Here is a 13,707-nt window from a genome sequence, read left to right as displayed (position 1 = left end):
CTGAATAGTATTCCATTGTTTATATGTACCACATCTTCTTTATCCATTCATCTACTGATGGACACTTAGGTTGCTTCCATTTCTTGGCTATTGTAAGTAGTGCTGCAGTAAACATAGGGGTGCATATGTCTTTTTCAAACTGGGCTGCTGCATTCTTAGGGTAAATTCCTAGGAGTGGAATTCCTGGGTCAAATGGTATTTCTATTTTGAGTTTTTTGAGGAACTTCCATACTGCTTTCCACAATGGTTGAACTAATTTACATTCCCACCAGCAGTGTAGGAGGGTTCCCCTTTCTCCACAACCTTGTCAACATTTGTTGTTGTTTGTCTTTTGGATGGTGGCCATCCTAACTGGTGTGAGGTGATATCTCATGTGGTTTTAATTTGCATTTCTCTGATGACTAGTGATGTGGAGCATCTTTTGATGTGTCTGTTGGCCATCTGAATTTCTTCTTTGGAGAACTGTCTGTTCAGCTCCTCTGACCATTTTTTAATTGGATTATTTGCTTTTTGTTTGTTAAGGTATGTGAGCTCTTTATATATTTTGGATGTCAACCCTTTATCAGATCTGTCATTTATGAATATATTCTCCCATACCGTAGGATGCCTTTTTATTCTATTGGTGGTGTCCTTTGCTGTACAGAAGCTTTTCAGTTTGAGGTAGTCCCACTTGTTCATTTTTGCTTTTGTTTCCCTTGCCCAGGGAGATATGTTCATGAAGAAGTTGCTTCACTGTTACTTTTAAGTAAATGTTTTTTATCACTTGGGTGCTTATATAAATTGCTAATAATTGTATCTTTGAATGTGGTGGCAATAAGAGAACATTATATTCAAATCCAGATTTAAACAAGCCACATTCCCAGTGGTGATTCACTTCCTCAACAGATTCCCATAGGATCCCTTAAGTTATCAAGAGGAACCAACCCCCGTCATTCACTGTGAGATGCAAAAGCTCATAAGGCCTTTTATTAGTGAAGAGCAGATATAAGCTCCAGTTAGAGGGGAGAAGTTAAGGTTACCCCTGCTCTTGACCTTTCACCCACAGAACATCTGCATTCACAACACAGCTCGCTTCTCTAAGAACTAAGGAAACAAACAGCAAGGCCCTTGCTTCTTTTAGCCAAAACAGTGGCCAAACAGGAAACTGGTGCCTCTTGCCCCACCACATGTACACGCATACCAACCCAGTAGGCTGGTGGTTCCTTCTCGCCCAGCTGTCCAGGACTTTCTTGAGAGAGCTCCCCAGAAATCTTCTGGGGAGACTTACATGACTTCAGTAATCTTTCTACCCAGGAGGCACCTTTGATTTTTGGCAATGAGATGTATTCCTGATGCCTCATGTTATAAGAGCTGCTGTATCTTTAAAGCCGTGCTCTCTGATGTCCATAGCCATTGGGCTGGTAGGCCCAAAGTTCCACCTCTCCAGCCCCTGACCTGACCTTGAGGAGGTTGGATGGACTTGGTCCTCTTGAAAACCCAGACAGATCCTTTGGGGAGGTGGCACCAAGGAGGCCAGGCCTCCGGTGTGGCCAGTGCGGTGGCCTGCCCTGAGATGCCTGGGCCACTGCCTTTCCTGGCAGGGTCATAGGAGGACTTCCTCTGCCCAGTCACTACTTCCTGCATTGGGAAGGTCAAGGGGAAACTGGTGAAATCATCTTGAATAAGGTTTTTTAAGTGGAGTCAACTTTGCTTCTGCTGGTAGACACCCTTGATTTGTACAAAAGTGATTAAACAGGGTTCAACTGTAGTTGACCCTTAAACAACATGGGGATTGGAGTGCTGACCCTCCCACACATGCAGGCAGAAATCAACATACAGTTTTTGATTCCCCAAATACCTAATTAATAGTCTACTGCTGATTTTATAAACTAGTATCTACATATATTTCATACATTCATGACATACCTTTTTCTTAATTTTTTCAGTATTTCTAGGCTGCAGTGTGTTTTCTTCCAACTGTTAAGAATCTCCAAAAATTTTCCAATTTATTTATTGAACAGCATCCACACATAAGTGGATCCGCACAGTTCAAAGCCATCTTGTTTAAGGAACGATTGTATAGTGACAGACTCTCTTAGCCTTTGGACATCAGTTTGAACCCACTTCCTGTTTTTAAAAATTAATAGCATTAATTGTCCACCTACCATATGTCACCCATTGTGCCAGCAGCTTTATTAAGGCACTACCTTGTTTACCCTTCAGATGAGGAAGTGGTTTTTTATTCCCATTTTACACACCAGAAAACTGAGGATAGAAAAGCGTTAACTGGCCCAAGTTCACCTAGCTAGTGAGTAATTGGTCTGTGATTGACAGCCAGGTGAGTGTGATGTAATCTCTAATAATAAGGTGCTTCTTTCGCACAGGCCAGCAGACTATATATGAAGGAGAATACCAGACATGCCGTTGTGATTGATGGGGTCCAAAACCCTTATGTGTTGGGAAGACTGGCAGCCAGTGAGTGGAGAAAATCGCCTGTCAGAGCCCTCATTTGTAAAATTTGATTGCTTAGGCTTTACGTCTTCATGTAGTCTGGGATCAGCTGTTCTAAATGTCTGAATTATTTTCATAATGACACTCCACCTGAGCACTGAAGGGAAACCTCATTAAGCCTTTCCAACCCTGAGTTTATATTAATCTCTCTAGGTCCTAGTTCTTCCTCGTGGATTATTTTCATCCAGTTATTTCTTGCTCAGTCTGTCTTTCCCGCAAGACTGTACTCTCCCAGGAAGGAAGCTTGGGTGGTATTCACCTCGCCACACCTAACCCCGTTTCTAATCTGTGCTTGTCATTAGGCATCCTCTGTTATAAGGCAAAGCTTTCCTGACTGTGGCCTGGCTTCCCTCAGAAGTCTCCTTTGACTAAGGCTGTGCCGGGAAGATTCTCTCTCTGGAGTTTTCCATAGCATGGAGAGGCCAGCTGTTACACCCTAGCGTGTTTCCTTTCATAAAGATACCTTTTTTTCTGCAATGATACTGAAAGCTCTTCAAAGACTAGGGCTCTATCTTCTGCTCTTTACTTTGAAAAATCCTCTTTCACCCCGGGGCACCATCCCCATTGATCTGAGCAAGGATAATCCTATCCTTGGAGTCTTGCTTAATCCATCTGTCTCTGGGAGGGCTGGGCCTTCTGGACTTTAAGATCTCCGATCATTTATTTAACAGCCTTTTTTGGGTGTTTGTTTCATGCAAATGCTGGAGGTAGAAAGATCAGTAAGAAGGCCCTTCCCCCCCAGAAACTCAAGAGTTTGGCGAGAGCAAAACATACACAATTAGATAGTGAATAGCAAGTAGACCTCGGTAAGGGGAATAGAGTGCTGGGATAGGCAGAGGGCGTGTCAGGCAGAGAAAGCAGCTTACACAAAGGTGAGAGTACACAACCTTAGGGAACTATACACTCTCAAAAATGAGAGGAGTGAGGCCAGTTAGAGGGGTTGACAGGGGCCAGATAACACAGTGTCTTTTGTAGCATGCTAAGGAATTTGACTTTATCCTGAAAGTCAGGAGAATCTACTGAAAGATTTCAGGTAAAGAAGTATCACCAAATTTATGGTTCGGATAAATCATTCTGGCTGCAGTGTAGAGAATCGACTGGAGTAAGGCAAGGCATGGGAGCAAGACTGCAGGCTGAAAGACCAGTCGGGAGTTCACTGTAATAATCAGGGTAAATGATGGCAGCATGAACCATGGTAGTGACGGTGGGGATGGAGAAAGTGAATGAGTAAGAGATATATTAAGAAAGGAGAGTAACAACACTTGGTAACTAAGTGGCTTTGGAAGGTGAGGGAGAGGGAAGAACCAGGGGTGGCAATCAGGTATCTTTTTTTATCAGTTGATGCCGTTTGTGGAGATTTGGAGCATAAGAGTAAGAACAGGTCTTTTATGAGGTGCAGTAAGAATGGAGAGATGTAACACTTGGGACAGGATGAGCTTAAGGTGTCTGTTCGACATGCAAGTGGAGATGTCCAGAGGTGGTTGGTATAAAGTCCAGGAGGAATCAGTGCTATAGATACTGAAAAGGTGAATGCACAGAGAAGGTAAATGAAGTCATGAGAACAGATAAGATCACCCAGAGGCAGTGTAGAATGAGAATATGGTGCCGGATTCCAAACCACCTAAGGAGTGGGCTAGAGTCCATGATGGAGACAGAGAACAAGAAGCCAGAGAGGTTGGAAGCAAACTGCAAAAGGGACCTTATGGACCTAAAGGGATTTCGAAAGGCTATTTTATTACTTTCAGCCATGGGATGGGGGCAGAAAGCAGCTTTCAGTGAATTGAGAAAGGATGTGGATGATTAAATGGTTATGTCTATTTGTTGAAATTAATCAAGTTGTATACATATTGTTGATGCATTTTACTGTATGTAAATCATACCTCAATAAAGCACTAAGCATAATAATTTTGTAAGAAATATTTGAACATGATCATATGCTGGGAAAAGAGAAAGGGGAAGAAATCAAGGGAGAGAAGGAATGGTTAAGAGGAAAATGTTCTGAGGAGGTGGAAAAGATAAGCCTCGGGCAAGTGGAGGTTTGGCTTTAAACAGGAGGAGGGCTCCCTCTGTCACCCACAGAGGAGAAAAAGGAGGAAGGGATGTTTATGGAGGCAGATGAGTTGGGTAGGGAGTAAGGTAGGAAGTTCTTTCTTTAATGCTTTCTTTTCCCCCATGCAAATGGACTCCAGATGTGGTGGTTTAAAACATATGTCTATAAATTATTTGTACTCCTCCCTCGAAAAGGTAGACCTTAATTCTCCTCCCTTTGAGTCTGTACTGGACTCACTTATAATGAGTAGAGTATGGAAGAAGCAGTGATATGTTACTTCAGAGATTAGGCTGTAAGAGACTGCAACTAAACTGAAGGAACAAAACAGCAGCAGACTCACAGACTCCAAGAAGGGACTAGTGGTTACCAGAGGGGAGGGGTGCTGGGGTGGGGAGGGAGGGAGAAGGGGATTGAGAGGCATTATGATTAGTATACATGGTATGTGGGGGTTTACAGGGAAGACAGTGTAGCACAGAGAAAACAGGTAGTGACTGTGGCATCTTACTACACTGATGGACAGTGATTGCAATGGGGCACAGGGGGGGACTTGATAATATGGGTGAATATAGTAACCACAATGCTTTTCATGTGAAACCTTCATAAGAGTGTACACCAATGATACCTTAATAAAAAAAAAGATTGCAATGTATTTATTTATTTATTGGTATCATTAATCTACAATTACATGAGCAACATTATGTTTACTAGACTCCCCCCATCATCAACTTACCACCACATACCCCATTACAGTCACAGTCCATCAGCGTAGTAAGATGTTATAGAATCACTAACTTGGGAAAGACTGCGATTTTGTCTTGATAGGATAACTAATGAGGCCTTGGGACTGAGCTGCTTTCTGGGATGCTGAAATTTCAGGGGAAAAAAATAGGAAAGTTCTGGGAAAATCAGGGTAAGTTGGTCATCCTAGTCTTTGGCTGGTTCTTAGATCATTCACTCTAATGGAAGCTAGCTGCCATGCTGTAATCTATCCCTAAGAGAGGCCCATGTGGCAAGAAACCGAGGGAGACCTATAGTCAACAGCCAGTCAGGACCTGAGGCTCCAATCCAACAGCCCAGGAATAATGGAGACCTACAAACAATCACATGAATAGAGCTTGGAAGCAGATCCTCCCTCAGTTAAGCCTTCAGATGAGACTGCAGCCCCTCTGGACAGCTTGACTATAGCTTCATAAGACTTTGAGCCTGAACCACCCAGCTGTGCTGGCCCCAAATTTCTGACCCGCAGAAACTGTGAAATAATGTTTGGGGATTTAAGTTGCTAAGTTTTGGGGTAACTTGTTATACAGTAATAGATGACTAATCCGTCAAATAAATGAAAATGAAAGGGAAGTGGTGAGATGGGTTTCCAGGGCCTAGCATGGTTGGATAGCTTTCTCCAGGAGCCCATAGACAACTCCAGACAATGTGCCCATCCACTTTGTAGGCCATTGATATTGTGTAATGTCCACCAGTATCTTTTTTTCCCCAACACTATATTTTGATAAAGGAATTTTGCCAAAAGATTACTTAGCTTTCTTACTGAGCGTATTTAACATTATGATTGATTTTAAAAGCTTCTTGGCAAGAATGTGATCTATCAATGTTTTGGCTATAAAAAGTTCAACTTTAAAGGATGCCTTTATAGCTTTGATCACTACTCTTATCTTTAGGGAGAAATTTTATCAGTGTTATATTAGGAAGCATTATTTTGTGGGGTTTTTTTCCTCTAGAAAAATTTGTTTTGATTATCAGATTGGCCACTGAACTTTTTTTTTTTAAGTGGCTCTAAAGCTTCATTGGCTTTATGCCACTATTTGACCAAGTTTCATAACATAATGTACTGGGAACCAGGGGCAAATAGATTACCAGTTTAATAAAACATACTTCTTAGAGGCTCATTATATTTATTAGCAGTTTTCCTTTTTTTTTTTTTTTTTTGAAAAGCAATATACTTTATCTGTAGTGGGCTTTATCTGAAGTGGGCCATGTCCAGAGACCTAAAGTAATTCCAGGCATCTTGAACCAGAATAAAAGGACACAACTTGTAGAAACGGTTTGTTTTCTGTCCACTTTGTTTCCTTTTTGTTCAAGAGTCATGGAAGAACAGCCTAAGACCACTCAGTGGTGGTTCCTACCCATTTGGTGGCCTGAGCAGCGGGAGCAGTGGACCGGTCTTTGGTGGCAGGCTGAGTGCTCCAGTCTTCAGTGGGGTCTGCTGAATAGGCACAGCAGGCACCTGCATGCCGCCAGACCAGTCTGTGACCTCAGGCTGGGCAGCAGTGAACTTAGGGGCAGAAGTCTATTCACCCTGAAATTCCTCCTTGGTCACAGCCTTTTCAGTGTTGGCCTGCTCTTCCTTTTAAATTTCTTTAGGATCTCTGTAGAAGTAAGGATCAGGCATGACCCCCCACAGGTGTTCACAGGAGATGGTGCCACACATATGCAGAACTTCCCGGGCCAGCAGTCCCCACATCAGACCCACCAAGTAAGCTCCCTTGTTGCTGCTCGAGATGGTAATATCCACCGAGCACAGAGGAGAGTCCGGGTTACACTGGGCAGCGGTGGGCAGGTTGACATAAGTCTGTGTGAGAGGCTGGTGGTCAGGCCTGGGACTGGGCTGCCCACATCTGGTTGATGAAGGTGCCAGGACTGAAGTGGCTGGCAATGGAAGTGGCTCATGGCAGAGCAAACCAGAACAGGTCAGTGGCCAGTGTTCCTGGATGATATGATGCTGTTGTCAGCCAGGGTTTCAACGGCAACAATGGCACAAGCTCCCCGCAGACGCTTCTCCCAGGTTCGCTTCAGATTTATGATATAGACGCCATCACTTTTCCTTTTGTAGATGTGCTGTTCCATTTGGAACTCAAGGTTGGAGCCACCTAAATGGGTTCCTGCCGCGAGGAATTTGAGGACATCCTCATCCTTCATTTGCAAGACATCATGGGTTCCAGACATTGTGAAAGTTTCCCGTTAAGTTATAATGGGACCAACCGCCACATGGAGCCCTTGACCAGCTCAGAAAGGGAGCACTTTTCCTTTTTAGCTGCTCTTCATAGTTCATCACACTTTGGATTACTCATCCCAAGCACAGTCATATTCACCCTGTATATTTATTTACACGGGATTTCTGGTCAATGTTTCACTTACATTTTTTCTGAATTTAAAAGTATTCAGCATCCTGATTTAATTAACTTTCAACCAACTAGCTTGAATTACTGGTCTATTTTTGTGAATTGAAAATAAAATGTAACACAATGGAATTTCAAATTTAATACATAATGGAGCATACTATGAAACAATGCATTAGTTTAGATAATAGCATCCTGTGAAGTGAACAGTAGCTGAAACAAACTATAGTGCCAACACAACTTAAACCTTCAGAGTGAAATGACTAGTGAGGGTGTAAGATGATTTCTGGGAAAGTCATAATTAATCTGACATTTAAAACTTGTGAGGTAGATGTGAATAAAGCTTCTCATCCTACTAGAATAGCTTGTAGACAACTTGATAGGTCACTAGTCCAGGGACCACATGTTGGAAGAATGCTGACAGATGGGGAAAAATCGCAGTCCTGTGACTGGAGGACTTAAAGAAGTAGAAGAGAGTAAATTGGTGGATGGAGAGCAAAAACTGAAAGGAAATGTACAGTGTGATATCATTGATGTAAAAAAGTGACTATAAATTTTATGTATATAGGAAAAAAATACTAGAAGGAAAAACTTTGCAGTGGTGATCCGTGGAGAAAGGGAAAAGACAAGGAGAGCAAAGACCTACACTTTCTAGTCCATATATGCCTGTTTTTTTTTTATTTCAAATTGTGGTCAAAATTTACCATCTTAACTACTTTTAAGTGTAGAGTACAGCAAATAAGTGTATTCATGTTGTTGTGCAACCATCACCACCATACAATTTCAGAACTTTTATCAATAAATCTTGAAAAATTGAAACTGTACCTATTAAACCTATTTCCTTCTCTCCCTAACCTGTGGCAACCACCATTCTACTTTCGGTCTCTATGTATTTGACTACTTTAGATACCTCATATAAGGGGAATCATACAGTATTTGTCCTTTTGTATCTAATTTTGCTTAGCATGTTTTCAAGGTTCATCCATGTCATAGCATGAGGGAGAACTTGATTCCTTTTTAGGGCTGAATAATATTCCATTGCATGTATAGACCACATGTTGTTTATCCATTCATCTATCGGTAGACACTTGGTTTGTTTCCACCTTTTGGCTGTTGTCAATAATGCTGCTATGAATGTAGGTGTACAAATATCTTTTCAACACCCTTTCAATTCTTTTGGTTATGTAGCCAGAAATGGGATGGCAGGACTGCTTGTCTTATTTTAATATTTTATCAACAGAATGTATTCATGTATTATTTGGATAATATAAAACATACAGAGAAATGAAAAAGAAGTAGCCATCATAAAGTGGGTTATGGAAGCATAAGATTTCAGATGTAGAGTAGTACCTGAATGTGGCTGTGAGCGCAAATCACGTGTAAACAACAAATGACATGTTAGGTTTGCTCAGGCTTCCTCAGTGCCAAGACAGCGCCTGCATACCTAACTAGCCCAGCTCCTTAAGGTATGGGCAAGGTTGGAATATCAAACTGGATTGTTCAAATACATTTTCCGGTTCCTGCCTCTATACCTTTATTGCTGCAATTCCTTCCACTGGATATATTCTTTTTGCCTTCCCACTTTACTCATATATCAAAACAATTTTACCCATATCTCAACTGTTCTACCCCTTTTGAGCTTCCTTTTTTAGCTCCCCAGATAAACTGACTTAACACTGACTTTGTGCCTTAGGGCTCTTCACAACAATACAAAGGTGAACTTACTATTTGCTACAAGTCTGGCACTGGTGAGACCCGAGGATAGAGAGGTGGACAAGACAAGATTCCTCCTCTCAAGGAGTTAATGTGTATTTTCCTTCACAGGCTTTCCTAATCTGGAGAAATCAGGAATTCATTTTTCAACTCAATAAATATGGTGTGCCTAGGGGCAGCAGCTGGAGACACCACACACCCGCCCACACACAGACACACACACTTTAAATTCGACAAATATGCATTGGGTGCCTAATATGGGCCAAGTTGTGCATTTGCCACTTGGAATTTAACAATTAACAAGACATCAATGGTTCTTTTTTATTTTTATTTTTCATAACAGCTCTTTTGTGATTCATATACCATATACCATACAGTTCACCAACTTTAAGTGCACAATTGAATGGTTTTTAGTATATTCACAGAGTTGTACAGTTATCACCACCATCAAGTTTGGAACGTTTTCAACACCCCCAAAGAAGCCCCATGCCCATTAGCAGTCACTCCCCATTTCTCCCAACCCTCCAAGCCCTAAACAACTACTGTTTTCTATCTCAATGGATTTGCCTATTCTGGACATTTTATATAAGTGGAATCATGTAATACGGGGTCTTTTGTGACTGGCTTCTTATGCTAAGCCTAATGTTTTCAAGGTTTACCTGTGTTATAGCATTTCTTTTTATTGCCAAGTAATATGCCGTTGTACAATATACCACATTTTGTTTATCCCTTCATCAGCTGGTGAACATTGGGTTATTTATTTACACTTGCTGGTTATTATGAATAATAATGCCATGAACACTCAGGTACAAGTTTTTGTGTGCATATTTGTTTTCGGTTCTCTTGGATATAAACCTAGGAGTGAAACCGTTGGTTAACATGGTTAACAGGGTAACTCTACATTTAACCTTTTGCCGCTCTCACGTCCTAAGTGGCTGCACCATTTCACATTCCCACCAGCAGTGTAAGAAGGTCCCATCCTCCACCAAATTTTTTAGCTGCCTTTTAAAATTATAGTTATCCTCAACTCTACTTTGCTTTTTATTTAGAAATAATTTTCGATTTGAAGAGCTACAAAGATAGTACAAAGGGTTCCAGTATATCCTTCACTCAGCTTCCCCTAATGTGAATAAACCAGTATTTTGAAAAAGAGGGAAGTCAAAGCAAGAGACCAGCTCTTGTCCTTCGCATCCTGGGTGAGTACTGGGAGCTTCCGCCAGTCAAAGCGAAGGCTACTTACACGCAGAGCAAAAGGCAGTGAGAAAAGGGTCCCATCAAGGTGCACGAGGTAACGACACCGGGGGGTGCAGCTCGAGGAGGCGCCGATGCCGTGAGCGAGCTCGGGCTCGGGGAGGAAGGGGCCCTGACAACCCGCACGCCTGGTGGCCTCACCGCCCCGCTGCACCGCCCGGTTGTTTTTAGTCGCACTGGGTTGCTTTCTCTCCGACCAGGAGTTCCCTACCTCCTGGGAGAGGCTCAGGCCGCGCTTTGTACGTCTCTCACGTCCTCCACGCTGACGGGAACAGCACTCCTGACACCACCTCCGCCCTCAGCTTCCCGGACAGGGCCGGGCGGCCACCGTCAGCGCCACACCCAGACCCATGCCGGCGCCGCCCCGCGCCCACCACTCAGGGGCCGCTGCTGCCGCAACGCCGGGGACGAGGCTCCCTATTGGCCAGACATGCAGAGAGCCCGCCTTCCGGAGCCAGCAGGGAGGGGCCCACGTTTAACTCCGAGGCAACTCTTCCGCGAGGGGCGGTAGGACTGAGCGCGGTCAGTGGCCTCTGGGGCTTCTCAGCAAGCGAGGTCCGGAGTCGGGGAGCCCTCCGGCAGCGAGGCCAGGCCCGGAGGCTGGTGAGGAGCGTGCGAGTCCGTTGGTCGGCTCTCCGCAGAGAGGCGCGGCCGCGCCGGTTCCCGGCCCGGAAGCGGAAGTGTGGGCACCGGGGGTCCTACCCAGTGTAAGCGCCGCGGGAGAGCCAGCCGTTTTACCGGCCGGTCGCGAAGCATCCTCCCTGCTCCCCGCGTGGCCTTCGCCGACCCCGCCATGCTGTCCCTAGACTTTTTGGACGATGTGCGGCGGATGAACAAGCGGCAGGTGAGGTTGGCAGCCCCGTTTCCCCGGGCTGCGCGGCGCCGCGGATCTCTGGTCCGCTGTGTGAGGGCCCGAGTGGGTCTGACGCCTGGATCGGTTCAGCTCTTTGCGGGGATTGTGGCCAGAGGTCGCTTTGCCCGTCTCCTATTTTTAGCCCCCAGGGGATTCGGGGCTGCTGCGGGCGGAGCTGGAAGCCGAGGCTTCACGTTCCCTTCCTCCCGGTGAGCCGGGAGCAAGTGGAAACCGCAGGGCGCTTTGTAAGTGGGAGTTGGGGGCACTCATTGTCTGAGACTTGGTAAGGAGGCAAACTCATGGTTTCTCCAGTCGCGGCGACTCCCGATGGATTGCGACGACCAGGTTTAGCAGTTCACTGCTACTCTGGCTTCGAGGATGCGCAAGAAGGCGGTCGTAGCCCCACGAGAGCGGTTTTGCTGCTTTACGCCCGTCGCAACCCTTCGGGTACACCTGGGCCCTAGCAGGCTGCACTGACTTTTCCTTGGACCACCTCTGAGTTCAGAGATGGAACAGATGCAACTTAGCAACTGTTCCACTTAGCAGTAAGGTGGCAGCCCTCAGAATCTTCGGGTATACCGTCCAGTATTGGCACAAGGATCTTGAAATTTAGATCTCATTTTGTCCTTAAACATTACTCCAGCTTGGACTTCTAGATCGTGTGCCAAATGGCAGTGGAAATTCTTCTGTAATAATTAGTCTTTAGAAAAGGTTGTTCCTTTTTGTTTTCTGCATCAGATGTGTTTGCAGAGCCTAGTTTGGTGGGATCTTTTTACAGTATTTGCTGTTAAGAATTATCCTGATGTCACTATTAAAGGTTTTTCTCTTGGACTTTTATTTTACACTATTTAATGAAGTAGGTATGTAACCTCCCATTACACCCCTCCACACTCGGGTTAGCTCAGTGTAACCTTCTCTGAGACATGTTCCGAATTCTTTTGGTCATATCGATTGTTCTTTTCAAAATGCACAAAATGTTTATGCCTTTATTATAACAGATTCCCACTTGTACAGTGTTGTTTTTTTAATTCATTTCTGAATTTCTAGGTGCCACAGACATTGTCTGGAGAAATACTTATTTGGGCCTACTATTTATTATATTATACCTTGTGCGAGGTATGATGAGGGAAATGCAGAGATGAATAAGAGATTGCCTTCAAGGAGCATATATGGATAGAAAATGACTAAGGCAAAACAGTGCCTATTTGGAGCTCTTCTTAATTGTGAAGTGCTTTATATACCTGGGAGGTAGGAATACCTGAAGAAATTATGTACCTGAAGAAATTGAACAACCTCCCAGAAGTTGTTAGGAAGGGCTTGGTGGGAATGAGTATCATGAGGATAGGATGAGAGAAAGTTATGAAATGAGATTTTACTTGTACACAATAGCTGGGAAAAAGAATTGACAGTTACTGGAGATAATGGGATCTAATGGAATGAAGAGAGGGAAGCTAGAAGTTTGGTTTTACTCTTCTAAAATTGCTGTCATTTGCATAACTTTTCCATTTATGCCGAAAATACTAGCACCTGGCAACCACTGATGTGCTTTTTGTCAGTATGGATGGGTTGCGTTTTAAATGGAATCATAGAGTATGTATTATTTTGAGCTTTGAATTTTAATTGATTTTTAGTGCCATATTCAAGACTTTTGTTTATTATATGTAGTGTAGTTTTTTTATGTCTGCTTCACGGTTTTTAAGAATAAAGCGTTTCATTAACTTCACTGTATCCTATCAACTCTTGCCAGATTCATCTCTCTCCTGCCCTCAAACTTTCAGTAGCTCCCCATTGCCTTGTAGGTTAAAGCTCAAACCCCTCAGAATGGCATTTGCAGTAAGTCCCAATCGTTTATAGTCTGCAGTTTCTCAGTGTTTCAGTCTTGTCTCCGTTTACCTTCCCTACTTATTTTATGCTGTCTTTATGAACATTTGTTCTGTTCAAACCTCATGTACTTAAATGTCTTCAGAACTCCCCTTGTATTCTTTCTGAGACTTTGGGGAATGCCCTAGAATATTAGGTGATCTCTAAAGTCCTTTTAGCTATTATATACTATTTTATTTGTCTTCACCCTGTGGGAAGTGACTCCTTTCATCAGATCATCATTTTCCTGCAGCTTTTCTTAGTCCATAAAGCCCTGATTTGTGGTTTGCCTATTTCTTTGGTGTAAATACTCCCAACATGGCTGATTTCAAGCTACTAACATGACATCACTGATTGTGATA

General features: G+C 43.5%; 1 protein-coding gene and 1 pseudogene across 2 annotated transcripts in view; one reads left to right on the top strand and one right to left on the bottom strand.

The window, feature by feature from the left end:
- Nucleotides 1-5,198: 5,198 nt before the first annotated feature.
- Nucleotides 5,199-10,931, bottom strand: LOC130681443 (40S ribosomal protein SA-like; annotated as a pseudogene).
- A 208-nt stretch (nt 10,932-11,139) lies between these two features.
- Nucleotides 11,140-13,707, top strand: part of SEC11A (SEC11 homolog A, signal peptidase complex subunit) — a 45,596-nt gene continuing 43,028 nt past the window's right edge. The window contains exon 1 of one of the 2 annotated variants that reach the window (XM_036931881.2): nt 11,140-11,476. In XM_036931881.2, the coding sequence (XP_036787776.1) occupies nt 11,426-11,476 (51 nt within the window). In that variant the 5' untranslated portion in view covers nt 11,140-11,425. The remainder of the gene's footprint in view (nt 11,477-13,707) is intronic. The other variant, XM_036931880.2, reaches the window with a different exon arrangement.

The sequence above is a fragment of the Manis pentadactyla genome, chromosome 18 (assembly GCF_030020395.1).
Source record: "Manis pentadactyla isolate mManPen7 chromosome 18, mManPen7.hap1, whole genome shotgun sequence".
In the NCBI taxonomy this organism is placed as follows: domain Eukaryota; kingdom Metazoa; phylum Chordata; class Mammalia; order Pholidota; family Manidae; genus Manis; species Manis pentadactyla.
This window is presented reverse-complemented; position numbering and strand designations above follow the sequence as displayed.